This window comes from Gambusia affinis, linkage group LG17, assembly GCF_019740435.1.
Source record: "Gambusia affinis linkage group LG17, SWU_Gaff_1.0, whole genome shotgun sequence".
Taxonomy (NCBI): Eukaryota; Metazoa; Chordata; class Actinopteri; order Cyprinodontiformes; family Poeciliidae; genus Gambusia; species Gambusia affinis.
In genome coordinates, this window is record NC_057884.1 from 8,721,266 (window position 1) to 8,748,824 (window position 27,559).

General features: G+C 37.7%; 1 protein-coding gene across 1 annotated transcript in view; it reads left to right on the forward strand.

Annotated features, from left to right (window-relative positions):
- Positions 1-1,051: 1,051 nt before the first annotated feature.
- kcnt1a (potassium sodium-activated channel subfamily T member 1a) overlaps positions 1,052-27,559 on the forward strand; it is a 33,069-nt gene continuing 6,561 nt past the window's right edge. The window contains exons 1-26 of the mRNA XM_044143977.1: positions 1,052-1,434; positions 3,604-3,771; positions 10,790-10,869; positions 11,023-11,170; positions 11,759-11,806; positions 12,879-12,927; positions 13,039-13,098; positions 13,431-13,505; positions 14,193-14,276; positions 14,529-14,623; positions 16,266-16,446; positions 16,533-16,697; positions 16,775-16,911; positions 18,701-18,764; positions 18,887-18,995; positions 20,090-20,198; positions 21,131-21,280; positions 21,752-21,981; positions 22,084-22,300; positions 23,771-23,876; positions 24,010-24,182; positions 26,267-26,338; positions 26,481-26,615; positions 26,808-26,919; positions 27,004-27,105; positions 27,369-27,452. Of these exons, the coding sequence (XP_043999912.1) occupies positions 1,271-1,434; positions 3,604-3,771; positions 10,790-10,869; positions 11,023-11,170; positions 11,759-11,806; positions 12,879-12,927; positions 13,039-13,098; positions 13,431-13,505; positions 14,193-14,276; positions 14,529-14,623; positions 16,266-16,446; positions 16,533-16,697; positions 16,775-16,911; positions 18,701-18,764; positions 18,887-18,995; positions 20,090-20,198; positions 21,131-21,280; positions 21,752-21,981; positions 22,084-22,300; positions 23,771-23,876; positions 24,010-24,182; positions 26,267-26,338; positions 26,481-26,615; positions 26,808-26,919; positions 27,004-27,105; positions 27,369-27,452 (3,117 nt within the window). The 5' untranslated portion in view covers positions 1,052-1,270. The remainder of the gene's footprint in view (positions 1,435-3,603; positions 3,772-10,789; positions 10,870-11,022; positions 11,171-11,758; positions 11,807-12,878; positions 12,928-13,038; positions 13,099-13,430; positions 13,506-14,192; positions 14,277-14,528; positions 14,624-16,265; positions 16,447-16,532; positions 16,698-16,774; positions 16,912-18,700; positions 18,765-18,886; positions 18,996-20,089; positions 20,199-21,130; positions 21,281-21,751; positions 21,982-22,083; positions 22,301-23,770; positions 23,877-24,009; positions 24,183-26,266; positions 26,339-26,480; positions 26,616-26,807; positions 26,920-27,003; positions 27,106-27,368; positions 27,453-27,559) is intronic.

Consider the following 27,559-nt stretch of genomic DNA (forward strand, 5'->3'; position numbering starts at 1 on the left):
CAATTAGGTTGTGTCAATCACATGGGTTCAACAACAGGTTTGTGTTGCTGTAATGTCGGCATTTTTCAGCTCTTATTAGGCTCTTGGACCATCATTTTGTAGACTTTATTGCTGTCTAATGCCTAAACCCATTTCCACACATTTCGTAAGGGCTTGGTTTAATGTGATTTCAAAACCACTTTGCAGTAATACAGCTGAGCAAAGTACCCATCACTACAGTCTATTTCAGTGGCGTCTGTTTCGGAGCACTTGCAGAACAGATCAATTTTTTGGCTATAGATAAATGCCTTGCAAAATTTTGGCACGTATTCTATATATTTTATTATAATTCAATGTGATGAACCAGCAAAAAGCAGTGTATAATTGTGAAGAGAAAAAAGTTATTAGTAAAAAACCTAAAAAGGGAATTGTGCTTTTGTACTTGATCAATTCAGCTTTTTTTTGTTACATCAATTTATGCAAAGCACAAGTTAGCTGAACTTCAGTCTGATTGGATGAAAATTGTCTACATAATATACATTTTCACATTTTGCCACATAATCTCATTATGATTTGTTCTGAATTTTGTCTGTGCCCTTCTGGCTAATGAATATGCTTTCACCTAAATCTGGGCAAATCACCTGAGTAGTGGATCTCTGCAGCTCTTCCAAAGTTACCATGTGTAATTTGCTCTAATTTCTCTGTAAGTTTAGGTGGGGATTCAATGACACGGTAGGTAACCCAGACTTAAATCAAAACACATTTTACTAACTAGACACGTGGAGGTATGTGACGCAAATTCAAGATTAAAAATCAATAATAATCTAAGTTTTTATACGTGAAAAAATTTGCAATTATTCATTCAGAATTATTGTATTTTACCTGAATGTTTTATGCAATAATATACATAAAGTCCACCAGATGGTGCTGCTCTCCCTTTCACCTGTGCTGAAGCAGGAGGACCCTGTCATGTTCGCCGCTGCAGACCTGTTCCCCCCCTCCCCCCAGTCCCCCGTGACGCTGCCAGCCTCGGTTTCTGCCTCCCGTTCAATAGTCCCACCTACATCCTTCAGTTTGTCAGTTTTATAACCTCATTACACAGACCTCACTTTGGCTTGCAGCCTCTTAGGTGCGTAGGTGGAGAAAGCAAAACACTCTCCTCCAAAATGCACCTGCATAGGTGAGAGGCGCAAGTACAAGGAGGGATAACTTTTGTTGTACAAGAGCGTCTTTTATTTATTTATTTATTTTTAGTCCGTGGGTACGCTCCTACCTGGCAAGTCGCCCTCCGATGCAATTAACCCAGGAAGACGAGTTTGTGCATGACCCCACGCCGACCACCGCAGCCCTCCAGTCGGACAGAAGCGCCGGATCTCCGGCCAAAATGTGCAGCGAGTGCTACGTGAATCAGTCATTTGTGAACGACGATGGGACCGTGAGCGCCCACAAGCAACGGTAAGGGAGACACTAACAGAAGTTCAGGCTTCCTGTGACTTTTTTTTTTTTTTTTCAATTAACAATTAAAAGTTACACTCAGATTAAAAAGCTGTGTGATTTTTAGAAGATTTATTTTTAAGAATATGAAAAGTGACTATGTGATATGTGCGCTGTTTGTTTGTTCATCCATCCACACACATGCACTCACCTGTCCCCGCTGTTGTTTGTTCAGCTGCTCAATGCATCAGCCTACAGCTATTACACTTTACATTACTGCTCCAACAATTGTACGTTTAAAACTGAAGAGCGTCATCATGATGTATCTGTTTATAATATTTGTTATATTTCAGCAATAAATTCAGAGAAAATACATCAGAAACATTTGTTTAACATGGTGTTATTGTTAATATGCTTGGAGAACTTTTAACTTATTTTTTTCACAAATTGCTTTTTTCTTTTCTTTCTCTTTTTTAATTCTATATTTTCTGTATTCTAAACTATTTAGCCAATACTGGTTATTTTCTGAGATTAATAAAGTATTCTTATTCTGATTCTTACACACATATAAATACAATTCAGTCCTCACTTTGATGCTTGAATCAACTAGTGTGCTTTGAGAGACCAGAGTGTTTCCTGATGATTTGTTTAGCAAAGTGTATTTTAACAAACCGCAGCGAAAACACAAACCACTCATCAATTATGAAACACCTCTGACAAGCTAAATACAGAATTACAGCCCTCGATGGAGACACGATGTGAGTTTCAAGGTGTTTTTCTCTCTCTCTGATGTGAGAGAAAAACACATCAGATAGAGACTATCCAGTCTCTATCAGACTGGATAGAGAGAAATCTCTATCCAGTCTGTTTTGTGAATGATGCAGTCTGCGTTTCTAGGAGACTGAATGCAGCACCAATTTTCACACCGACCATCAGCACTTCTCTCGTTAGGCCAATTTAAAAAAAATTATTATTATTATTATTTTTTTTTTTGCAGCCGCTGGCTATTTAACAAGTATGAAGAGTAACCCATTCATCTGTAAGAGACTCCCATTTGTGCTGGCAAAGGCAAATAAATAAAAAAAAAAATCCACTTTAATCTGCTTCTTGAATTAATAGACATCATTTTTTATTTCTAAATCTTTTCCAGCAGGACAACACCTCTAACCACAAAGGGCCACAATGGTTTAGATCAAAACGCATATATGTATTTGGTAACACTTTATTTGACGGGTTGTGAATATGACTGTCATGACACCGTCATAAACATCACATAACACCTGTCATGAACATGAGTGAGTCTTCATGAATATTTCTGACTGCTGTCATAAAGTTTCATTCGGTAAATCATGACACTTTTAATACAAAGTTGACATTATTCAAAATGTTGTCATTATGATAACTGGACATTAACCAAGAAATCATGATCTGACACATTTGTTATTAAAGTATTACTGATTAAACTTTAAAAAGTATGTAGCTTTATGTTATAAAAGCTAAAGTTTAATAGGCAATGTTTTTACAACAAATTTATGTAAGATCATGATTTCTTGGTTAATGTCAAATATTTATGACAACAGTCATAAATATTCATAAAGACTTACTCATGTTCATGACAGGTGTTATGTCATGTTTATGACGGTGTCATGACAGTCTTATTCACCGTCAAATAAAGTGCTACCTTGTAGTTTAATGTTATAGTCAGAGTTCAGTCCTAAAGCCTGTTAGGAATCAATCAACTAAAATGCTGTACACTGTGTCTAACAGCTCATTGATAGAGATGTTGTACTTGTCTGAAATATTGTTTTTACATCTGTTAAAATCAAGCAGAAAACCTTGTTTGGGACTCCCAGAACACATTCATATTCTGCTTCTTATGCTAAATGATCCGTGTTAAGTTGCATGTGCCCCATTTGTGTCAAGTAGTTTGTATGCATAATAGCTTGAAGAGACATTTGTTAATTGCTTGTTTTCTGATCTTCTGTAAATCATACTTGTGTGCATTCCTGTAAAACTTTACCTTTTTCCACTTGTCCACTCCCTTTCTGTGCTTTCTCTTCTTGTTTCTGCGCTTCTTTCATCATCCCCTCTCCATCCATTCCAGCTCCCTCCATTTGTTCAAAGCCCTTTTTTCCTCCCTGCACTTTATTTCCCTTCTGCCTCTTTACTTGTCTCCTCTCGCTCCTGTAGCTCTTCCCCTGCTCCACTTCCGACTAACACCAGCCGCAGCAGTGGAGTTATCCTAGACATCTCCTCGCTGAAGATGGAGCAGTTGGAGAGCGAAGTGCCTCCGCTGCCGCCCCGCTTCCGCTTTAGAGACCTGCTGCTGGGGGACCAGAACTTCCAGAACGACGACAGGTAGGCAGAGACAGAGACTCCAGAGCAGTCTGACCAAATATTACTAATGCAACTGTCACAGCTGGCGATGTCAGCTGGGAGTGTTTTTGGAAAAATCTGTTTTTTGAAGCAAATAGCTAGAAAATCTCACACTTTTGTTTATAAATTGAAAATAATCCATTTTTTTACATTAATTAAACTTAAACTCCTGATTAAATAGTTTACCAGAGTGTACAATGCAGCAGAAGCAGCAGTATTTCCTTTAGGTATTTTCAAAGTAGGGTTTGAAACCAATACTTTTAAATTCACTTACAGCGTCAGTTTTTGTGGTTGTTGATCTTATTTATTTTGTTCAACCACTAGTTGGCCTTCAAACCCACTGGATCCTGCTGGTGATTGTGTTCTCCATCATGCTGAAATCTCATCGTAAATTGTGAGATTTACATACAGTTTACTACGGTGATTGTGTTTATTTTAGTTGGAGCACTTCTCAGTCGTTTAGCAATCAAAAGTAGATTTTGAATTGTACTGCATTCACGTGTTAGTGCCTTACATTTTGGGTGGTGCCTCTGATGTCCATGGTGGTGACATTTAAGACTGCACATTAACTTCTTTACTTTAGTTGTGCTCTTTCGACCGGTCTATTTCTTGCAGTCTTAAACAGTTGTGTATTTCATTCAATCCATATTTGAGGTAATTTGGATGTAGAACTGAGCTTTGGGCGATGCTTCATGTGCTGACCATGGTGCTGAAATTGAAGAATAAGATAAGAGATAAGAGATAAGATAAGATTTATTTGTCATTGTCATCAACAGATTACAATGAGATTGATGTACCTAAACTCCTGTATTTGACTGAAGGTTTTTTCCTTTTTCTTGTATTTAAAGCTAGAAGCGATGGCATTTCATATTGCAAATACATTATATGTAGTTGTCTTTTTGTCATATTTTTCCCCACATATCTGCCTTGTTGTTTCTGATCAGGCAATCTATAATCCTTTCAAAAATGATAGAATCAAAACTTTGTATTTTAATTCTGTTATTTTATGGAAAAAATAATTGGCATTGTAATAATCAGTGACAGATCGCTTTTTCCTGCTAAAATGGAGGAATAACACGTCATTAATCTTTAGAGAAAAGTTATAGCGTCACTTTGTCACTTGAACTTCTAAAAAAAAAAGTAAGAATTATGACATTTTATTGACTGACAGGATATCTGGGCACCAACAAGAGAGTTGTTGCAATAGTGAGGGTTACAAAGTTTCATTCAAGAATGTGGATTTTTTTTTAAGTTAACTGACTAAATTAGGAACATTGTGGAAGAAAATAATGTTGGATGACCAATGATAGCATCAGATTTGAAATGTAAAACAAGTTAAGTTTAAAATAAAAAATACACAAGAAAGGATATTTACAAAATAGCAGAAACAGGAGTCAATGTTTCTATCTTAACTCCACTTCTAGTGGAGTTAAGATAGAAACTTCCTAATAGTTTACTACTTACTAATATTTTTTTACTAAAAAACTATTAGTAAACCATTGCTAATACCAAAACACAATATAAGGGGCTTGAGGAAAAGCATTCAGGGTCAAACAAACCCACTGTTTATCCTCATTGATAATGACATCGGGCTGGATGTCAGGAAAAGGAGCAGAGCGGGTCAATGTTCATATGCTCTGCAATAAAGAATCACTTGATATTTGGAAAAAACCTTTTTGCAATACTATCAACTGAAAGCAGGTTTGGTGATGATGAAGTAATTGTTGGGGATGAAAATTGATTTCAGCTCAACAAAAAGACTAAGGCTGTATTTTTTCCAGATATTTATGATAGAGACAATGACAAAGCTCCATCATCAGTCACCTGGTTATGAATCTGCTTAACATGAGTCACTGGCTAAATGAATGGATGATTGTTGAATCAATACAGCAGATGAGCTCTCAGTCCCACTGATGAGTGTATTTTACTTTCTTTTTATTGTTGATGGTTCACTGGTAGCTATCTCCCATGACACCATCCAGCTGGCTGAACTGCCTGAGATGCTAAATGTTTTAGATAGGCTTCAGCAAATAACCCAAGCCATAAAAACAGAAAAAGAGATGAATAAAACGCTCCTTTCAGTTCTGGCTTTGTTACATATTTTACATCTGAAAAAGGTGAAGAGTGCAGCGGTGAAAATGCTATACCTGTCTGAGGTGTCTTTAGAAAGCTTGAATATTCAGCTGCTAAGAAATAGTTTTTTTCTACTATTGTTATGGGTTCAGAAAAATAAAATAACAAAAAACCCTGACTTATTATCATCTAAGATCAGGGATTCCTTTCTTTTCATCAGGTTTTATACTTCTGCTCCTGGTATATTATTCCCTTTTTTCTCTGACAGTCAAAATATTTTTGAGAATAGCTTTTCCAGTGAAGCCAAAGTCCAGTATTTTGAAAATGAAAATCTTTTTTCCTTTTGTGACACACATTTTTAGGGGTATAGCAACAACTAAATGTGATTTTACATGTGGTGATTAAAAAACAAACAAAAAAAAAAAACCCTTCAGAGTAAATTGCTGTCAGTGTTAAGTGAAAACCACCTCTGAGATGAGCTTTTAGTCCCAGGTGACCTTTAACCTGGCTGTTCTTTCAGGAATAATTGTTTTCTTTTTTCTTTTTAAAGAAGACCACATTGCAAGGTCTCATTATCGTTTTTCAGCTCTGGCCCTTACAAGGAACCTGTCTCCCGCCCCCAGTCGATAATGTTGTAAGAGCTGAATGAGGCTTCAGGTTATATTTGCAATGGTCATCAGTAAACAAATGTCACTGGTCACATCTTAACAGGGATCGTCTATCATTTAAATGTTCCTTTCTTAAAGGTGAAGGCGTGCTACAGAAAAACACGTCAAACCAATACAAAGATAAACATTAAAACGCCATTCTTAATTGCAGAGCCGCAGTTTTTTTCCCCCATCTTAAGTGCTTTCATTATCCTGTTACTAAGGGGAAGCCTCTCGGATCTAAATATAGCGACGGAAAATGTCACATATTTTGCCGGCACAAGTCACAGGAAGGCGCGAAGTGCCCACATGTAACTTGAAAAGCCACGTTAAATGGCTGTACCTGTGTGGGCGAGAGGAGGTTCGAGTGGAGTGGCCTCATCCGGTGTTTTCAAAAGCACTGACTCATGCAGGAGGTCATCTATAAATTAGCGCTTCAGACTTCCCACCTTCCCCTATTTGGTGGAGACGGAAAGAAAAATACGGGGAGAAATTAGACAGAAGCCGTCTTGTTCGTTGATTCTTTGATCTTTTTCAGGGTCTGCAGGTGTCATTTCTCACCAAACCATTCACATCATTAGAGCTTGAAGAGCCCCAAATCAACAGCTCAGCCAAGCACTTTGGTTCCTTGTTATTGGCAGAACAAATACCCAAAAAGAAAGGAAATGAGGAAATATAGATTTACAACAACATATATAATAATAATAATAAGGATGATATTGACTTTCATTTTAGTATCATTAGCAAGATAAATAATAAAAAACACATAAAATGAAATGATAAAAAATGTGTTTCTGAATTTTATTGGCCAAGTTGGAATAATCAACATGCCATCACAGTTTGCACACAATCCGATCAAGCATGCACAAGCGTCTCTCTTTATCCTTCAGTGTTTCACTGCTAATGTTTACAGTTTCTCCAGGTGCTGCAGTGTCGTTGGAGAGGTCCATGCTGCAGCACCATCACATACGGTTATTCCTATCGTGGCAGTGTTGCTGTGGCAACAGGTTCGCACACAAGCTGGGCGGGAAAAGACTGTATACAACTCTAAAAATATTCCCATTCCGCAAAATAAAAATGATCAAACGCAGCACAGATGAAATTCTCTCCCTGTAGCTTTAATCGGTTCGTGTGTGTGTGTGTGTGTGTGTGTGTGTTTGCTGTTTTTTCCTCAAAAAGCTCAACAGTGATCATTTTCCAGCAGAGAGGAGCTATGTTACTACAGATCTGCATGGGAGTGCATTAGTCAACAAGGCTTAGTGCAGGAGTTCAGACTTTCTGCACGACGCAGCAGCAGGTGTCCCTACGCGATGGACTCAGAAACCGTCGTCCACACCTGGATCAGTCCTTCTGTGGGAATTTGGAGGTCGGATGTTTTTGGTAGTGACGCTGGCCAGAGGTAGGATGTTTGATGTCATAAAAAATAGTGGAGGTGAGCTCTGTGGACTGACACCGTGGGGTGTCCATGTTGCTTTTCACTGCTCAGGTGAGATAGATAGACCAAACCCATAACCCACAGCTGCTTATGGGTTTGGTCGTTAAGGAATGATGAAAACAAAAGAGTGTGATTAACAAGTTTATGCTCAAAATCCATTAGGATGAGTTTAACTTTCCAGATGCTTATGTGTTGTTATGAATCATAGCCTCAAGTGAATCTATTTTTCTTGTTCGTTAACATGCCCAGTGCAATTAGTGCTGCAGCTCGGTACTGGTGTAATTGTTGCTGCAGGATAATTATATCAACTCTATCCCATAAACTGAAATACACCGTGCCAGCCATATTTAGTGTATTGGCAACTCTGAGCTATAAAAATGCTCAAAATAAATTAATCTTTTATTGCGAACCAACATCCCCACCTTGACAATTTAAGAAAAATCCAGCCGTAATTAGAAGATTTTTATTGAGAGGAGGGAAACTTCATGTTGAGAAACCATCTTTTCACTAATAGCATTACTATTGATGCCCCTGCTGTCAATATTCTGCACAACATTTAAAATGTTACTTTTCCTGTAACATTTTACAAGGTTGGAAAAAAACTGCAAGATGGATCACTGACCTTTTCCAGAGTTACTTCAACTTACTTCACAAGTTTAATAAACTTTAATAAACAGGTCTGGATTCTCTACTGGCTATGTAAAAAGGAAAAAAGGCAGATTTTTAATTAATCCATATTTACTGTTCTGGTCACATGTTCCCATTATTATTCACTTATTTGTTCATTTTCAGTTTCCTGGATGATCCCAGAATACTTTTATTCAAGCTGTCCTTGTATTTCTTTTGATATCCGGCCTTTTTAAAAAAAAAGGAAAAATAATCATTTAATATTATTCATTTGTTTTGTTTCGTTAGACTGGCTGGTTAATTGACAAGCTAAACATGAAGTACATCTTGGTTCATTAATGCATATCTCTGTGCAAGCTTGTTTGTTTTAGTGCTTTTCCCCTGAAACACCAAAGTGATTCCACAGTGTGATTGATGTCAGGGCTACTTCAGCTTCGTAATTGGAATGGGAGCTAATAAAGGGGCATTCCGTACATGTGCACATGTGTGGGCAGAGTAATGAGACAGACAGAGATCAGTCTGTAGGACTCTCAGCAGCTCTCTGTCTCCCTGGGTTTCTGCTCATTTCAGTCGAGATGGTTTTGCTCTTTTCACACGTTCATCCGCTCCTTCACTCTTTGTTGCACTTTTTCTGCACTCTTAAGTAGAGTTTAACCTTCAAGTCAATACCGCAGCTCTATTCTCCCTCTCCATGACAGTCATTTTAAGCTCAAACTTTAGATTAGTAGCAGAATCTGCATAGACACACATGCACACACCCACCCACGCCCACACACACACTTCTAAATCACTTCTAATCTCTTAGGTTTGCACTTTGCCTTTTCCCCTCACACAAATTCTCTCCTAAGAGAAAAGTTTTGAAGATTATTTATTAATTCTGTTAGAATTAATCTTTTGTTTCTGAATGCATGGCCGTGTGGCTCTTACGACATATGACATGGCAACGCAGAGTGGCACATAATTGCGAAAAGGAAGGCATAATGACACAGAAGCATACATTAATTTAGTCTTTATGTCGTTGGCAAAAAAGTACATTTTTAGGGATTTGACATCTCACTTTTTAGGAAATTTAGCATTAGATTTAGACCATAAGTGTACAGTCGTATATACAATGGAATGGTCTATATTAAATCATCTAATTTTTTTAATAGCTTAGTCGTCCTAGTTCAGACCTCTGTTCAATTCAAAATTTGTGGCAGAACTTTAACATTTATTTTCAGTAACTGTCTCCATATTGCAAAGAAAAATTTGGAAAAAAAAATATGCACAAAAAATTGCAGGTGCAATTGCAGCCACTGGATGTGGGTAGAGGGATCCACCATGTAAATGCTTGCTACAATTTGCAGACATTTATTTTCAAAATAGCTTCAAAACCATACATGCTTTAAAGATAAAAATAAACTTTGTCGTTCACAGGGGTAATTTTGTTTTACAGCCGGAAAATAACAAATGCAAAGAAATGTAAAAATATAAGTGAAATGTACAAAAATAGCATTCATAATAATAATGCAAATTTAAACTAATTCCATCTCTACTTGGGCTTATCAGGTGAGATTATTAGTGAAGATGGGGGCAAATGAATATTTGTACCTTATTGTATTGTACTTCATTACCACTGTGAGCCAATAGCTGCAACCTGTAATTTCCTTCTTGTCCATATAAGCACATTATTTTTATTTGCCTTTCACATAAAATCCCAATACTTCTAAAAAGCACTGTTTTTGCCAACTATATATTGTAAGTATATAATTAAATACCGGTGTAAAGAAATTTCAATTTTCTTACATGTGTAGATGTTTATTTTGTTTTGAATAACTATCTAAGCAAAACGGGTCATAGTTTCTGATTTAAGCAAAACGAATAATGTTCTCTTGACACAAGAAATCTTGACAAATTAAGTGGTTGCATAATAAAACAATTAGTCTTTTTTTTTTTTTTATTTCCTTCAGGCTAAATCCTTCCTCTGAGCTGCAACAGCTGCTCTTTGATGGCTTAATTCAAATTGCATGATCTGCAGTTACCTCGCCTTTTAATTGGGAAGAAAACAAGACACGGATAATAACTTAACTCTCCTTAGGCAAGATGATTAGAAAAGCAGCAGGATGAATATTCAAGCTGTTTTCCCATCTCTGTTTTGTAAAATCATCTGTGTGCCATGCATTTTTTTCCTCGTTTTTAGTCGATTCTCATCTGACAGTTGTCTGTTGTTTCCTGTTAGGGTGCAGGTGGAGTTTTATGTGAACGAAAACACCTTCAAGGAGCGTCTGAAGCTTTTTTTCATCAAAAACCAAAGATCAAGTAAGTGGTCCGTACAGCGGGGCGTCTTTTAATGTGCCTGAAATGTTTCTTAGTGCGTTAAAATGGACCATCTTGGGCTAGAACTGTTCAACTCCGAGTATTTGTAGAAGCCGCAGTGAGGAGAAACTGCTCTGATTTCTCTCTCGTCTTCAGGCCTCAGGATTCGTGTGTTCAACTTCTGCCTGAAGCTGCTAACATGTCTGCTGTACATCATCAGAGTGATGACGGACAGACCCGGTCAGGGCACAGGCGGCAGCCACAGCTCAGTGCAACAAAACGCTCCAAATGGCAACAACAAATGGTTAGTTCACACCAAGAGATGGGTCTTAGTTGGGTTAAACGCAGTAATAACACACACATTTCTCTCTATTTGCACACTTTATGAAATTGAGAGCCAGCAAAAGGAGAATAATGTGATTTAGATGATAATGAAGTGCAAAGATGTGACTGAACTAAGTGGTCAATAAAATGAATGAAAGGTCACATTATTGTTAAATAATGATTTGCTTTCATGTCACAGGGAAGCCTGTAAACTAGCATTGTTTTGGTGATACTGGAACTTAAGTTACCTTTGCTAAATTCATTGATGTTTTCAATAATAGTAATTATTTCACCTGGAGGAAGCACATGCAGAGGCAAGCCTCTTTCAAAAATATAAGCAAGGAGCTATTCAAACAATTTTGAAAGTCGTTGAAATCCTGTACGCAGAATTGCTACAAAAATGACATTTTAACTAAAGAATGTTGAAGAATTTTACTTTAGGTGACATTTATGAAACTGGTCCATTTGCCTCACTGAAGTACCAAAGTACAGATCTTACATACCCTTCTCAGCTTCTGTTTCCATTTTGTTTTAATTTCTCTTCATGACCGTCGTTGTTGCGTTGCAGCGTCGACTGCCAGTGGAATGGATCCGTGCAGGACAGAGAAATTAATTGGTGAGATTGCATCTACTAACTAATTTTTAGCAGTCGTTTTACTGGTTAATTTGGTACAATGTTTTTTTTTAATTTCTGATAAGTGTCAGCTATCCTTTTTGGCAGCTCTGCCAAAGGTCTGTAAAAACGGATAGAGCACTTATTTTGAAGTACAAAACAAATCCCACATTAAGAAAACTATATTTTGTAACATAGGAAGCAGTACTTCACCCATTTTACTTTTCTGTTTCCTTTCACTTCATATAATATGACACTGTTTTTCATAACCACTCTTTAAAACTGGAAGGAATAAGGAACATTCATGCAAATTACGTGTGACAATATTCACATGTCTAGAAATAACCAGAGAGAAATAACTAATGACCTAAACTTGCCCCCATTAGAAAAATCCTAGTTTAACACAACTAGAACTGTAGCAAAAGAGATCGGATGAGAACCCTGATTATTTTGCCACCAAGCACACATAGCAGCAGGGTATGGAAGTAAAAAAGAAAAATAACTTCAAAGTTTTCTGCTAGAATATTACAGCAATAAGTGGGATCTTGTGGTCAGCAAGTCTCCATAACAACCATTCGAGTATATCTACATGGCAATGAAGTTTGGGAGGCATTGCAAAAAAAAAAAAAAAAAGTTTCTGTTCTGCTGTCATAAACAGGTTTTGCTATATACTACATTTACTGAAATCAGTTGGTTTGATTTGATGTGTCACAGATTGAGCCTTTCAGCAATAGACTCTACAGGTGAGTTCTTGTGTAATTGATATGTAGAAAAGCATTCCTATTGGTAGCTTTGGTGGAGGACATGTCATGCTTTAGGGTTGCGAAGTCATTGGGAATCTTCTGAGATGCTGAAATGTGAGGACATTCTAAACATTGGAGCTGTTTTCGCACATCTTTGGAAAGGGATGCCAAAGAGTGTAGGGGGTTGAATAAAAGTTTAATCTTTTATTCAACAATAAAATGTCTATTTTAAACTTTTAAAATAAAAGTTTAATCTTTTATTCAACTCAGATCTTGTTATGTAGAGTTCTGAATGTAAACATGGAGGATGTTGAACTCTCTCTCTTTGTTAGGGACTTGATCTTCTGGGTGGAGAGGAAAGCTCCAGTCTGGGCCATTCAAGTGAGTCACAACAAAATCGAGAGCAAAGAGCGTTCTACCTGATCAGTGCTTGTATCTAACATGTTGTCGCTGTCGTCATGAATTTACCAGTTATATTTATTCTTTGTTTAGGTGATCGTGGCCATCATCAGTTTCCTGGAGACCATGCTGCTTATGTATCTGAGCTACAAGGTGAGCTAGAGACGCAACTGAATAAAAACACACTCTGCGGTTCTGCATGATTAAGGCATTCTGTACAATTAATCGCTTTCACAGCATAAGACTGACAATCCGTAAGTGGTGCAATTAGCCCCAGTCATTTGTCACAGCAACACTAAGGATTTGTGCTAATTACAGGATCTGGTTGAGGTGAGGAAGTAAGTGGTTGATAAGGATGACAGACAGTGATGAGGAAAAAAAAAAATTCTGAGTCTGTGCTGTGACTCACAGTCCTTTGTGTGGTTGCAGATGAAAAACTGAAATTGCGTGTGCATGTTTTATTTATTTATTTTTCTTTTATCTAGGGGAACATTTGGGAGCAGATATTTCAGGTTTCCTTTCTTCTGGAGATGATCAACACAGTTCCTTTCATTATTACAGTAAGAAGTTTTGCTATTCCTAAAATACTCAATATCTGTCCTGTCAGAGGGTATCACTGCTGTTAGGTGTCTGCTTTAATGAGTCATTGTCCGTATTGATATTTATCACTATGAATGAACAAGAAAAAATGTGTAGGATTAGTAAGGCCTGCTGCGTCTTGCCTACAGACAATCATTTATGACTCCACCCTAATATTCAACATAAAAAAAATATTTGCATGTCCTAAATTTGAACACAAGACATTAATTTTAACATTGGTAAGGGAAATAGGTCATAATTAAGCCCAACCTTATCTTGAAAGATTAAAGTTTAGCTGTAATATTTAAATTTTGCCAACATCTTTCTATGACTAGGAGAAATATTAATGTCTTGACTTGAATCTGATGGAGAACCTAAGGAAGCGATTAAACATTAGGGTGATGGCAAAGAGTCCTTCCAACTTTCAATACTTATCACCAATAATAAATTATACAAGCATGTAAAACAAAAATTTATACTTCTTTGTTCAAGTAGAAGTCTAATTGCAGTCAGAAAATTATGTACGTATATTAGCCTGAGCAATGTGGAAAAGGAAAAGTGTTGTAATCAAAGTAGAAAAATAGGAAATTATTCTGAATTTCTCTCAAATGTGTTGTTTTTATTGCACAAGAAATCGGTCTTGTTAAACTGTTAAACTGTCTTTTTAGATCTTCTGGCCTTCAATAAAGGACATCTTCATTCCTGTGTTTCTCAACTGCTGGCTGGCTAAGTGTGCATTAGAGAACATGATTGTGAGTGGAATCCATATTCTTAAATGTGTTGGATAATGACTGTTTAGCTAAGAGGATTGCCGTTTTACTGCAATGTTTTCACTTCATGCTCACGCTAATTCACAAGTAACAGATCCTTTCTCTTACTCCTCCTGACTTGTGTCTACAGTCAGAAATGACACACGGGGATTTTTCCCTGTATCGTGGATTACGTACATAAAATAGTCAGATACAATACCAGTTCTTCATCGGACGTTGTTCATTGTGTTGCAGAATGATGTCCACAGAGCGATCCAGAGGACAAACTCGGCCATGTTCAACCAGGTCATCGTTCTCATCTGCACCCTGCTGTGCCTCGTCTTCACTGGGTAACGCTTGTTAGCGCGCTGTTGGAAATATAGAAATAGGATCCAGAAAATGAAGTAAACAACAAAAATGAATGATGCATCAAAGAAACTAATGAGAGAGAGAAAAAAAACAATTGGGTAAAAAGTTGCTGCGCCTCTTTTTAATTCAAGTTTATGAGCTTGTGTGATTTTACTGACTGACTGTGGGTCAGTTGGGGAGAAAGAAAGTTTTCTCAAGCAATATTCTAATGTTACATTATTACCGAACAAATTGAATATGTTTACGTGGTGCAGCTCTTTTCCTTCAGATTTCCCGGGAAAGCACTACTAAACCCATAATGCGTTTTCTCTTTGCAGCGTGATGTGATTAATTTTCAAGCCGCTATTAAGAAGCTGTGTAATGAGTAGAGCAGTTAGAGAGCTACTGTGATGTTCTATAAACATTAAATAAAGCTGTCAACAACCCTTATATTCACTAACATGCTGGTGGTTAGCTGTATAGTCTGAGAAAACTACTTTCAGTAAAGAGCTGCACTTACAAAGTCTAACTTTATCTAACTACTTCTTTGTCAAACAGGAGATCTAAAAGCATTACTTTGCATGTAAAGGTCAAAGATCACTGAAGTACACTCTATGGAAAACACTCAACCATTTCTTTTTAGCCAATACTAAATGAATTTGTTGTTTAGGCTAATTAGTTTCTGCAAAAATTATTTAGATAAAGTAACTTTTTTTACAGTAATTTATTGTGAAGCTTGTGGTTATTTTAATGCAGCAGAAGAAAGGGATAAAGTGACTCGCTGTACTAAAGCTTATAACTGTGAAACTTTTCAGGTGATTGTTTCACAAACAGAAGTTAGTCAACCTAGATTTAAAAAAAATAACTCTGGAATGAAAACTTGTCTTTGAGGTTAGCACACATGAATATCTCTTCTTTTTGGTTGTTGTAATGTATTTTCACCTCAGATGTATCTGTGTTTTCATTGAACCAGAGTGAAAACACTTCATGTTCTTTAAAAATCAGTTGCATTGAAAACATTCACTTGATTTGTTAATTTAAAATAAAATCACATGTTCCTGATTCTGTTGAGGAATATTTGTAAGAGCAGCACCTGGAGATCTCTATGAAGAGATTCTTTTTTTCTCTGTTTTTTTTAATAACTTCTGAATCTCCATGTTAACTTTTGTCTTACTTACCAAGTATTTTTGGTCTAGTTTCAAGGGCAAGCATCTTTATTCGAAATAAGACCAAACTAACTTACAAGTAACTTTTCAGTAAAATATGGGAGCTTGGTTTAAGTAAATTGATAGAGAAAGTACTAGTCTCACTGGCAGATTATTTTACTTAAAACAACAGATATTTCCCATGTTATAAGTGAAATAATCTGTAATATTACTCATACTTTTTAATCATGCTCTTGCATCTTGGTGAAAGGTTACTTATAAGTTAGTTTAGTCTTATTTGAAGTGTAGATACTTGCTCTTGAAATTGAACCAAAAATACTTGGTAAGATTTTATCTTTCTGCAGTCATAATATAATTTTCCTTGTGAATCTGTGAGTAGTGAGTGCAAAACGTGTGCAGAGTGCACTATACAACTTTGTAAATCCTTCCTTGAGTATTTGAGTTAACTTTCTCACCTGCTGTCACCTGTTTGTCACAGCACATGTGGGATTCAGCACCTGGAGCGAGCGGGTCAGAACCTCTCCCTCTTCAATTCCTTCTACTTCTGCATTGTCACCTTCTCCACCGTCGGCTTTGGAGACGTGACTCCACGCATCTGGCCTTCTCAGCTGCTGGTCGTCATCATGATTTGTGTGGCTCTTGTGGTGCTTCCTCTCCAGGTAAGCGGGTTTTGAACTTTTTATGCTTTATGGGAGTGCGTTTTAAATTTTTTTTTTACACAGAAATCTACATGTTGTTTTGCCAGTTTGAGGAGCTGATCTACCTGTGGATGGAGCGACAGAAGTCTGGAGGGAACTACAGCCGCCACAGAGCTCAGACAGAGAAGCATGTAGTTTTATGTGTCAGCACGCTTAAAATCGACCTGCTAATGGACTTTCTCAACGAATTCTACGCACACCCCAGACTGCAGGTGCCCACTAGCATCCATGTACGTACCTAAAGCGCTGCCATGCAGGCAAACTCACGATTCTTTCAAAAATCTTTAAGGACTACTATGTGGTGATCCTGTGCCCGAGTGAAATGGACCTTCAGGTGCGAAGAGTGTTGCAGATTCCCCTGTGGTCTCAGAGGGTCATTTACCTGCAAGGGTCGGTCCTCAAAGACCAGGATCTGCTCCGTGCGAAGTAAGTGGCACCTTCTGAAAAGTGTGGACGGATTCTAACAGCTGCAACGTAATAACGCTTTGTCATGAAAACACAGAAAAGACACAAACAAATATCAGAAGATATGTTATGTAGGTGGGCGAACATTTTGGTTGGCCAATAAATTCCCTGGCTGTGCTAACTTTAAAATATTACGACTCCCAGCTCTTTTTTTTTTTTTTTGCACCACGTATATGTTGCTGATTTTTGGAATTTGGGTAACCTTCCAGTTATATCTATACATTTTCTAAATTTTGGATTTGCTACCCTTTTTGATCAAATGTGGGATAAAAATGATCTGAATGGAGAACCCGAGTGCAAGCAAAGGGAGGTGGAGTTCAATAAAATAACGTTTATGGCCCTTAATAGTTTTGCTAGCCATGAAAATGAAAATGTTTTAAATATGGAAAGATTGGACCAACAACTATTAAAAACTGAGTTTTGTCAGCGACTCTGATACCAATCGTTCCGAAAAAAAATCCTAAGTGGCACCACCATCCAATCCAAGGAATCAAAAGATCAGGACATCTCTGCTCTGAGCTGGTACTCTGTCTGTGGGATTATCAAAAGTTGAAACGGTTAAACATTGCTCTTATTTACTAGTTTGTCATTTTATTTTCGTTCAGGTTCCTGCCTGTTTTGCCTTCTCCACACTTCGCCTCAGGTATAGAGTCTGATGTGTCTTAGTTTCTCACGTACCAAAGGGGAGGAGAGAGAGGTCAAAGTTCATCTATTACTAAGCCTGTTGGTCTGCTGCAGTGTTTTTGTTCAAACAAATCGAAAAGGTTGTTTTATCTCATAGGTTATAGATTAAATTAGCTTGAAATATTCAAAAGGACGGCTAAAGTACATAAAAACCATTGTTTTACTACATGGTAAATCATTTTAGGTATCACCTAGCTTATTCTATCATTCCATTTTTCAGATAAAAGCTTCTCAGAGTGATTGTGTGGCTTAATACAGTGCCAACACTGTAATTGTTCTTTATAGCTTTATGACTTGACTGGTAAAATGACTCCTTCTCAAAAAGATTTACGTCATCTTTGTCATATTTTTATCCTGGAGGTTTAATAAATAACACTTGGAGAAAAGAATGAATAAAGAGGAATAAAAGCACATCTAGCCAAATTTCTTTCTGCAGCATCAAACTTCATCTGTGGAATCCAGTTCAAGTAAGCACAAGATTGCAAACCGCTTTCGGATTTTCTTTGCAGAGCTTCAGCCGACCATAAACAACCTGATTTTGCAGACCATTAAACTCAGTTTGGGTCTTTTCTGCGATAATGGTAGCTACAGACTTATGTGGCTTAATGTGGCTCCGTAACGTTACCGTTTGTTTGTCAAGATTTATCGTAGCAGAGTTATTTACAGCACTTCACCAGGTACATCATTCAAAATGACTGCTTTGACTAGAGTGTATTACATAGCTCCACTGTATACATTTGTCAGGGCAATTAGAAGCAAAGGACTGGGTGTGTGTCGTGCTTACATCCCTCATCTGGCAGTTTTTCAAATCCTCCCACACTTGTTTTGCATTCTGCACTCCTCTGGCTGTGTTAATCGTATGCAAAAACAGTTCTGCAGCCGCTGGACATTCAATATACAAACCGTCAGCTTGTTTGTGTGTCTGCTTATACACAGCCAATGCAAAATGGAATATCGAATCAGTAAAATTTTATGTGAATACTGTGTAGCAAAAGTCTTACTATTTTTTTTGCTGACTGACTTATTTCTATAAAGACCTTTTCATGTCTTTATCAAAATGCTGCAGAATGGACGACGCAGAGGCTTGTTTCATTCTGAGCAGTCGCAACGAGGTTGATCGCATGGCTGCGGTAGGATACATTGTAGTTATTGTACCCTGCTCTCACTTTTTTTTTATTTTTTTTTTTTACATTTAAAAGTTATATTTTATGAAAACAGTCTAGTAAAAAAAAAGTGCAATATTTTCTTTTAGGACCACCAGACCATCCTGAGAGCTTGGGCAGTGAAAGACTTTGCTCCGAACTGTCCTCTTTATGTCCAGATACTCAAACCTGAAAACAAGTTTCATGTTAAATTTGCAGGTGAGACTTTTTCTAAAAAAACTTTCTGACCATCACTTGTATAAAAAGCTAAAAATTAGACTCTTAAAAGTACAAATTAACGTATAGTCTCTTGAAAAGGTTATTATGCCCCTTTTTTCAGTTTGTAAACTCAAAGTGGAAGTAAAGAAAAATTACACCTAACAAATAAAAATCTCAAAAGACAGGCATGTATTTGAACTCAACCCCATTACTTTGATGATCCTAAATACAGTTCTGTTCAGCTAAGAACTGTTCCAAATTATTATGCAAATTGGATTAAGGCGCCATAAAGATTAAATTTTTTGTTGTGCTATTAAATTTATAGATGGTATTGTGTGTCAGGGCTCTTTAAATCACTATAATTAATTTCAGAGAACGGGGTTGATTAGTTTGTCTGGTGAGCTCAATTAAAGAAAATCTACTTAAGAAGGATGTTCCACATTATTAAGCAGGCCACAGGTTTCAAACAATATGGGAAAGAGAAAGAATCTCTCTGCTGACGAAAATCATCATATAGTGTGTAGTGCCGTATGACAAGGTATGAAAACATTAGTACTTTAACGAAAACTGAAGCGTTATCGTACTGTGAAGAGATTTGTGGCTAATTCCGAACAAAGATGGGTTTGTAAAGATAACAGAAACCTTCCTCATTATAATGAGGTTATAGATTATTATCTATAAACCTTCCTCATTATAATGAGGAAGGTTTCTGTTAGACAAATTGATCGGATTAAGAGAGCAGCTGTTAAAAATGCCTGTACAAAGCAGCAAACAGTTATTTGAAGCTGCTGGTGCCTCTGGAACCACAAGGTGGAGGATCCTCCAGAGGCTTGTGGTGCATGAACCTACTATTGGTTAAAAAAAAAATTTTGATTTCTAAAAGTCAGAAATAATTGCCCATAATTGATGTGTCAGACTATGTCAATTATTGTCTCACAAAAGTGAACATTACTCTGATCATAATTAAATTGACATAATGTGTGGAAAAGTTGAAAGGGCATGAATATTTTTTTGCATACCATTGTATATTTTTCATTCCACGGCCATACTAGTTTATTATTGTTACACACCTGTAACATGTCGTCCAATTCTAGATCAAGTTGTGTGTGAGGAGGAATTCAAGTACGCCATGTTGGCTCTCAACTGTGTGTGTCCTGCCACTTCCACCTTGGTCACGCTCCTAGTTCACACCTCCCGCGGACGGTAGGTTATCTCCGATAAGCCATTTTATTTCTCCCCCGTATGACTGAAAAGTTCAACTTCTTCGCATGTTCACGTCCACTGATGCTTGATAAAATCTCCAAGCAGCCAAGGAAAAACCAGAGCACAGAAGAAAAACCTTTGGCACTGTGCAACACAGCAGGACATGAAAAAAAAATTCAGCACAAGAGAGAACAGCAGCACGCTATGTCTCTGTTTCTTTTCTTTTCAGTTCTTTGTTGAATTTTTTTTTTTTTTTTGCCTAGAGTTCTTTGAAAGGCTGTTTCAAAACCTGCAAAAGATTGCAAATCTTTGCATTCTCTCAAATGCAGAGGCAAATGATTTTTCACAGCACGTAGACTTACACTGGCTGATACAGTGAGTCTCTACAGACATACGCATGTACAGCAGAAACAAGATACTCACCTCCACAGCAAAAACAGTTAACCTTAATCCTAACCCTATAGATAACATTTTCTAATTGAAATTTTACATTAGTGGATAGTTTTCAGTTTGAATGTTTCAGTGCACACTCATGTGTGGCTGATGCCAATTTAAAAGAAAAAAAAATGACAGTCTGCTCAAATAATTGGCTGCTGGATCAATCCGAGTATTCTTAGTTAGGTATGTAACTCTGCTTTCTACAATAGGATGGATGAAGTCAGGGAAGGAAACTCAGTTTAAAAGTCACCTTAACCTTGACCCACCACTTTTAACCTCATTACATTATTAGTAGTGGTCGAGTTAAAAAAGAAAGGCAAATGTGCTGACTGACAAAGATAGATCAACCAAACTGCTTTAATAAAGACGTGTTTTTGCTGTTGATCTTTTCTTTTTATCGCAGGGGTTTAAACCATGTCTTCTGTGTCAGTGTATTTGATGGAAAAGACGTTTGGCTTATGCATCCATCCCTATTTTCTCTGAATTAATTGCAGAGAAGGACAGCAATCTCCGGAGCAGTGGCAGAGGATGTATGGATGTTGCTCTGGCAACGAGGTCTACCACATCCGACTGTGTGACAGCAAGTTCTTTGGAGAATACAATGGCAAAAGCTTCACTTATGCCTCGTTTCATGCTCACAAGAAGTGAGTTGACGTGTAAGCTATAATGTCTCCCTCAACAGGCTGGCAGGTTGAGGTTTGGCAGATTTTGTTTGGGTTAATTGTTTCTTTATTTTACTCTCATGAAACATGACAGGGACAACCAATTAGACTGAGACTTAGTGGCTGAAAATGAGGAACAGTTTTCTCTTTAAATGAATGATAGGAAATCTAAATCTGCCCGCAGGAAGATCAGGGAATATTGCAGGGATGAAAACTTGTCAGCATCTATGTAGGTGGCTCTAGTCAAGCTTTTATTCACCAGAGTGATGTGAATCAAGATTTCTAAGCAGGCACCCCGAGCATCACTTTCCTTCGGGCTGATTTTGCAACCAGTCTAGATCATCCTCCTACTTTCCACATATATCTGCTCGCTTGTTGCCATTATATATTCAGGCTTTGCAGGTGTTATTGTAATAAATGCATTCTCTTCTTCACAAATGGTGGATTCTTCAGGTACGGGGTGTGTCTCATCGGGATAAAAAGGGAGGAGAACAAGAGCATCCTGCTGAACCCTGGTCCACACCACATCATGGCTGTCACAGACACCTGCTACTACATCAACATCACCAAAGAGGAGAACTCCGCCTTCATCTTCAACCAGGAGGAGCGGAAGGGCCGTCCTGCTGCAGGAATCTATGACGGGCCCTCACAGCTTCCTGTGCACAGCATCATTGCAAGCATGGGTGAGTGATACTTGCATGTTTTAGGTCATTAAAATGCAAACATTTGGATAAGTGAAGCTAATCCATGCAGTGAGGTCTGAGGCACAATGCTTGTGTTTGCAGGAACTGTTGCCATAGATCTTCAGAATACAAGTCCACCCAACATTCCAGGGGGCAAACTGGTCCCGCCCACTGTGAATGGGACAGGCAGCCGCCGACCCAGTATCGCACCAGTCCAAGAAATTGCCGACTCTGCCGCAATCCTGCCGTGTGACCTCCTGAGTGATCAGTCAGAAGACGACACTGTTTTTACAGATGAAAAGAGAAGCTCGTCTACTGAGTAAGGATTTCGTTTTTCCCAGTTACTCCTGAACCTTACATATAATAAACAAAATCAGTTTTACAAAAAAGTGATGTAGAAGTGAATATAGAAATTGTTAAAGAGCTCTTCAAGTTTATTTATTTATTTTTTATTATTATCAAATGGGCGAACTGGATGAACTTAAGGGTTCAGACCAAAAATATGCTACGCTAGGATACATTGTGTACTTTACATTTTTGTTTAAGATTGTAATTAGTACTTTTTCTGCTTTGCAATATTTTCTTTAGACGATAATTATTGTGAAACATTTAGAGTTATATTATAAGACAGCAACTTAGAGCAGAAATTTAGAGAGTTCACATTCTGAAAGACACTTTGGTCCATGTGATGTTTGTCTGCGACAAGAAATTGTTGCAAGCAAGCAACTTCCAGTCATTTGTCTGCGACAGCAGGAAATTGTTTTGTTGTGCTTTTGCTACATTTTACTGACAGCTTAAGTACATTTCTGGTCAAAAATAGGTAACATACTTCTTTTTCAAGTGAAGTGATAAAGTTTTAAAACCTCTTACAAATAAAAGTCTGTAACGTGTGGCAGGATTTTTTTTTTTTTTCAGATTTCCTGTCAGTAAGTTATCACATCACTTTTGCCATAGTTACAACCACAAGTCATTTGTGGTGTGCCTCTGCCAGTTTTGTACATCCAGTCAATGATTCGTCTTTCTAACATAGCTCAATCAGACTGGATGGAAAGAGCTTGAACTGCAATTTTCAAGTCTTGACACAGATTATTGATTGGATCTGGAGTTTTTCTGGGTCATTCTCAGAGACTAAGGTTTTGATTTAAGACGTTTAATTGCTGCTTAGGCTGTAGGGTTGTTGTTCTGGTAGCAGGTGAAACTCTGCCCTACTCTGTCTCCTGCAGCCTATATCAGCTGGCTTATATTAAGCCAGTGTCTTCTTTCTGACTTAATATTTTTCACACTTTATTTCATTACATGCACTATTAGTAGCATTGGTGGGGGAACATTGGTGTAATATTGGCATACTTGATTACATAAATTTGTCCAGGAACTGCTGGTGGAAATTAGCATTTTTTTGTTTTTGCTATAACCTGAAACCATCCATCTCTCCTTTTAAAGGGTATAATTATAAAGGAAATAATGTACATTGGATTTTTTTTTTGCAATGAAATAAAACATATAAACAGGGTGGGATACTTGATTCATATTATTATTGTTTATTATTTCAGGATTACTGACTATGCAAGTCTAATGGATGCTGATCCTTTTGAACAGGAAAAAGGGCTAGCATCTTTAGCATTATGTTATAGCTAATATAGCAATTTAACTAAATGCATTTTTTTACATAACACATGTTTTTCTTAGTCTTCTGCAGTCATAGGCTGAGTTTTTTTGAAAATGAAGTACATTACAGTAGATTTTTTATTTGACAAAGAGCATCATTCATTCCTTCTGGATCTGTTTTCAGGTATGTTAAAGGTTATCCTCCCAACTCGCCGTACATTGGGAGCTCGCCCACCTTATGCCATCTGTTGGCTGAAAAAGCACCATTTTGCTGCCTACGATTAGACCAGGTGGGCAGTCGCTTTTCCTTCAACTTAGTCACTCAATTACAGGCAGCCTCAATCATTCCCTCTCGTCTCTCTCTGTCCTTCACATCATAAAAGCATACTTAAAATGCCGCTCTGTGTTCCACTCCTTTTGCAGGGCTGCATGCACAACAGCTTTGAGGACGCAAAGGCTTACGGCTTCAAGAACAAGCTCATCATTGTGTCGGCTGAGACTGCGGGGAATGGTCTCTATAACTTCATCGTGCCTCTCAGAGCTTATTACAGACCCAGGAAAGAGCTGAACCCCATTGTCTTGCTGCTAGATAACCCGTGAGTTCTTAACACACGCGTACTGCAGTACATTGTTCCTCCGCTTTTCCCTTCACTCAGACTTCCTCCGTGTCATGCTGGGAAAGATTATGACCGCTGAAAGGCGCACGTCAGCAAGCACTTAGGACAAGGCTGTGGAGGTGGGGCTCCATTGTTAATTCTGATGTTAGATTACCGGTGTTACTCTGTGTTTTTAGTGACAAAGTAAAAAAAAAAATAAAAATCCCCTGTACTTCCAGACAGTAACCATGGAAACTTGCTCTACCTTGAACTTGGGTGATATATATTGCCACAAGGGGAGAAAATGATTTCTTTTGAGAGCTCTAACTTCCATCAAGAGCCCTGATGTGTCGCCTTTTCAGCCCCCACATGCCGACTGAAAGATCTCTCATAGAAGCGCACACACATAACAATAAATGCTCCCTGCGTGCTGCTGGTTTCGGTGCCACCCTCCCCACCCCCCTCTCTCCATCAGTGTTGCACACACAAATGCAAACACCCACGCATTTGGAATTCAATCACTTACAACACCCTTGGGTCTCGTGTCAGCGGGATTGGGAACATGTAAAAAGTAATGCAATGTCAAAGGAGGTGGAGGAAGGCAGACACTAATAAAGTGTCTGAATCTCGCTCTGAGTGCGCTCGGTACCAGATGGACTCGTCCCTCTGCCTGAAGACACTCTGACCAATGAGATAACTACTACACAGAGGTTCCCAAGAGTCTGGTGCAGGCTGCTGGAAATAGAAATAGACTCATTTCTGAAGCAGCCTTGAAAGGATAGATTCATTTGGTGCATATCAGCCCCCAAAACGTTTGATTAATCTGTATTTTAAGTGCATAGTGCCTGGAAGAATTATTCATGAAACATTTCTTATTTGATGAGATTACATTACATGAACTTCAATGCATTGCAAGAAGTATTTTTGCCTGGTTTCTTGTGCAAATATATTGGGACACTTGAAATAAGACCAAACTAACTTGCCAGTAACTGTTCAGCAAGATGTAGCAGCTTGTTTTACGTCAATAATTCCTTAATTAGTGATCATAAAAAGTATAAGTTCCCTTGACAGTTTTTTTCACTTACACCAAGATATTTTTCCCTTGTAATTAGTTTAAAAATGTGCCCATCAAATCAAGCTAGTACTTTAAAAAAAATTATTATTAATCAGTTATTTACTAAAAACAAGCTTCTATATCTTGCTTTGGCAAGTTAGTCCACTGGAATTAGCAAAAATCTAAGTTAATCATGCCAAAGGATTTCTGAAAAATGTTGCTCATTACTGCACCGTTGTTTTACCTGCATTTATAAGTATTAGCCACTGTTGGGTATTCACCTCTAACTTTAAATTGCATTTATTTAATTCAATGCCTATTTTGGTTGTGGTTCCATCAGGGAACAAACGCAAACCCCTTAAACCACAAATGTCAAGCTCATTTTCATTTTGGGCCACATCGAAATCATGAATGTCCTCAAAGAGCCACTTGCGTATGAATGTATTGATAAAATCCATTAACAAATTGTTAAAATATTAATTGATAACTGTCTCTGCATTTGATGAGTGCTTCTTAAAATTAAATATCAAACCTCTTTTCAGATTGATGTAATTTGGCACTATAAAAATAAAAACTGACTTGATTTGATGGTTAAAATATTATTTAAGTATACAACTCTTTTTTCAAAGGTTCTTTTGAAAATACAATCGTACACAAAGTCCTAGCCAAAGAGCTTTTTAGTCAATGGACAAAATAGACAGTACATCGCCAACAAAAATGTGAGTTTTGCTTTTTACTGCAGCAGATTTGGTAAGATTTTCTTTCTGAAAGCTGAAAACAAAACAAATGACTGATGGAGACACAAACTGCACTGAACAGTAGCAGGGACAAACAGAGGAAACAAAGAACAAATCCTTTTGTGAGAAACTGCTTTATTGTCTTCTCTGAGGCTTTTTCTGACTTATTAACATACTGAACGTTTCACTAATTGTATACCAAACTCAAAGTTTGGCATACAAGTCTTTTGTTTGAAAAATGTGAAAGAGCAAACAAAACGGCATTGAGTTTCATTAGGATTTTCTCCCCGCAGTCCTGATAATCACTTCCTGGAGGCCATTTGTTGTTTCCCAATGGTGTACTACATGGGTGGGTCGATAGACAAGTAAGGCCATCGCAAAATCGTTGTTTTTTTTAATTCAAATTGTTTTACGTTTTAAATTATTTAAAGAACATGCCTACTTTTATTTTTTCATATGTTGGGTGGTTTTGTTGTCAAATGATATTTTTTTGTGTGTGTGTTGCAGTCTGGACAGCCTGCTCCAGTGTGGTATTATCTATGCTGATAACTTAGTTGTGGTGGATAAAGAGAGTACGATGAGCGCAGAGGAAGACTACATGGCGGATGCCAAAACTATTGTCAATGTACAAACAATGTTCAGGTAAATTAAACGTTTTAGTTGACTCTGTTAAATTAATAACTTTATGACGGTTAATTTCCCTTTGGGATCAATAAAAGATTTTTTAATTGAGTGTGTGATCCTCTGTTTGGACGATTGATCTTGTCCACTTAACTTGTTTTTTGTTGTTTTTTTTTATTTCCAATTTTCCCCGCTTTCCAAAAAACAACGCAGGTTGTTTCCAAGTCTCAGTATTATCACCGAGCTCACACATCCATCCAACATGAGGTTCATGCAGTTTAGAGCGAAGGACTGCTATTCGCTGGCTCTGTCCAAGCTGGAGAAGGTCAGTCTATACCCGGGGACCAGAGTGGGGAACCACATGCTGAACTATGGTTAAATGATTTTCTGACCATTTCATGTTGCGCAGAAAGAGAGAGACAAAGGCTCCAACTTGCCCTTCATGTTCCGCCTGCCCTTCGCTGCAGGCAGAGTGTTCAGCATCAGCATGTTGGACACCCTCCTCTATCAGGTTGGTAGGCATCCACAGCAAACCTTGCAGCCTCAGGTGACTTTATTCAGCATCAGGTAAGTGAGTGTGTCTCACATCAGCAGAGAAACAGTTGCCTCTTCCACAGCGCTGGCTTCAGAAGGCAGAGCTGCCCTCTTGTGCTCAGTTACTAAAGCATCGCTCGTTCTCTTTCTCTCTTTTCTTTGTTGTAAGCTTTTTATTTTGTTAGATGTAATCAAGGTTGTAAAGTGATTTGAAGTGTTTTACATTTGCTACTTTTTCAGTCTTTCGTAAAGGACTACATGATTCTTATTGCCAGACTGCTCTTGGGACTGGACACCACCCCTGGATCGGGATTCCTCTGTGCTGTGAGTGACATGCATTGCCAAAAGTACTGCACAAAGTTGGGCATAATTGTGAAGTGGAAGGAAAATGACACATGCCTTTTTTGTTTGTTTGTTTTTACAATTTTATT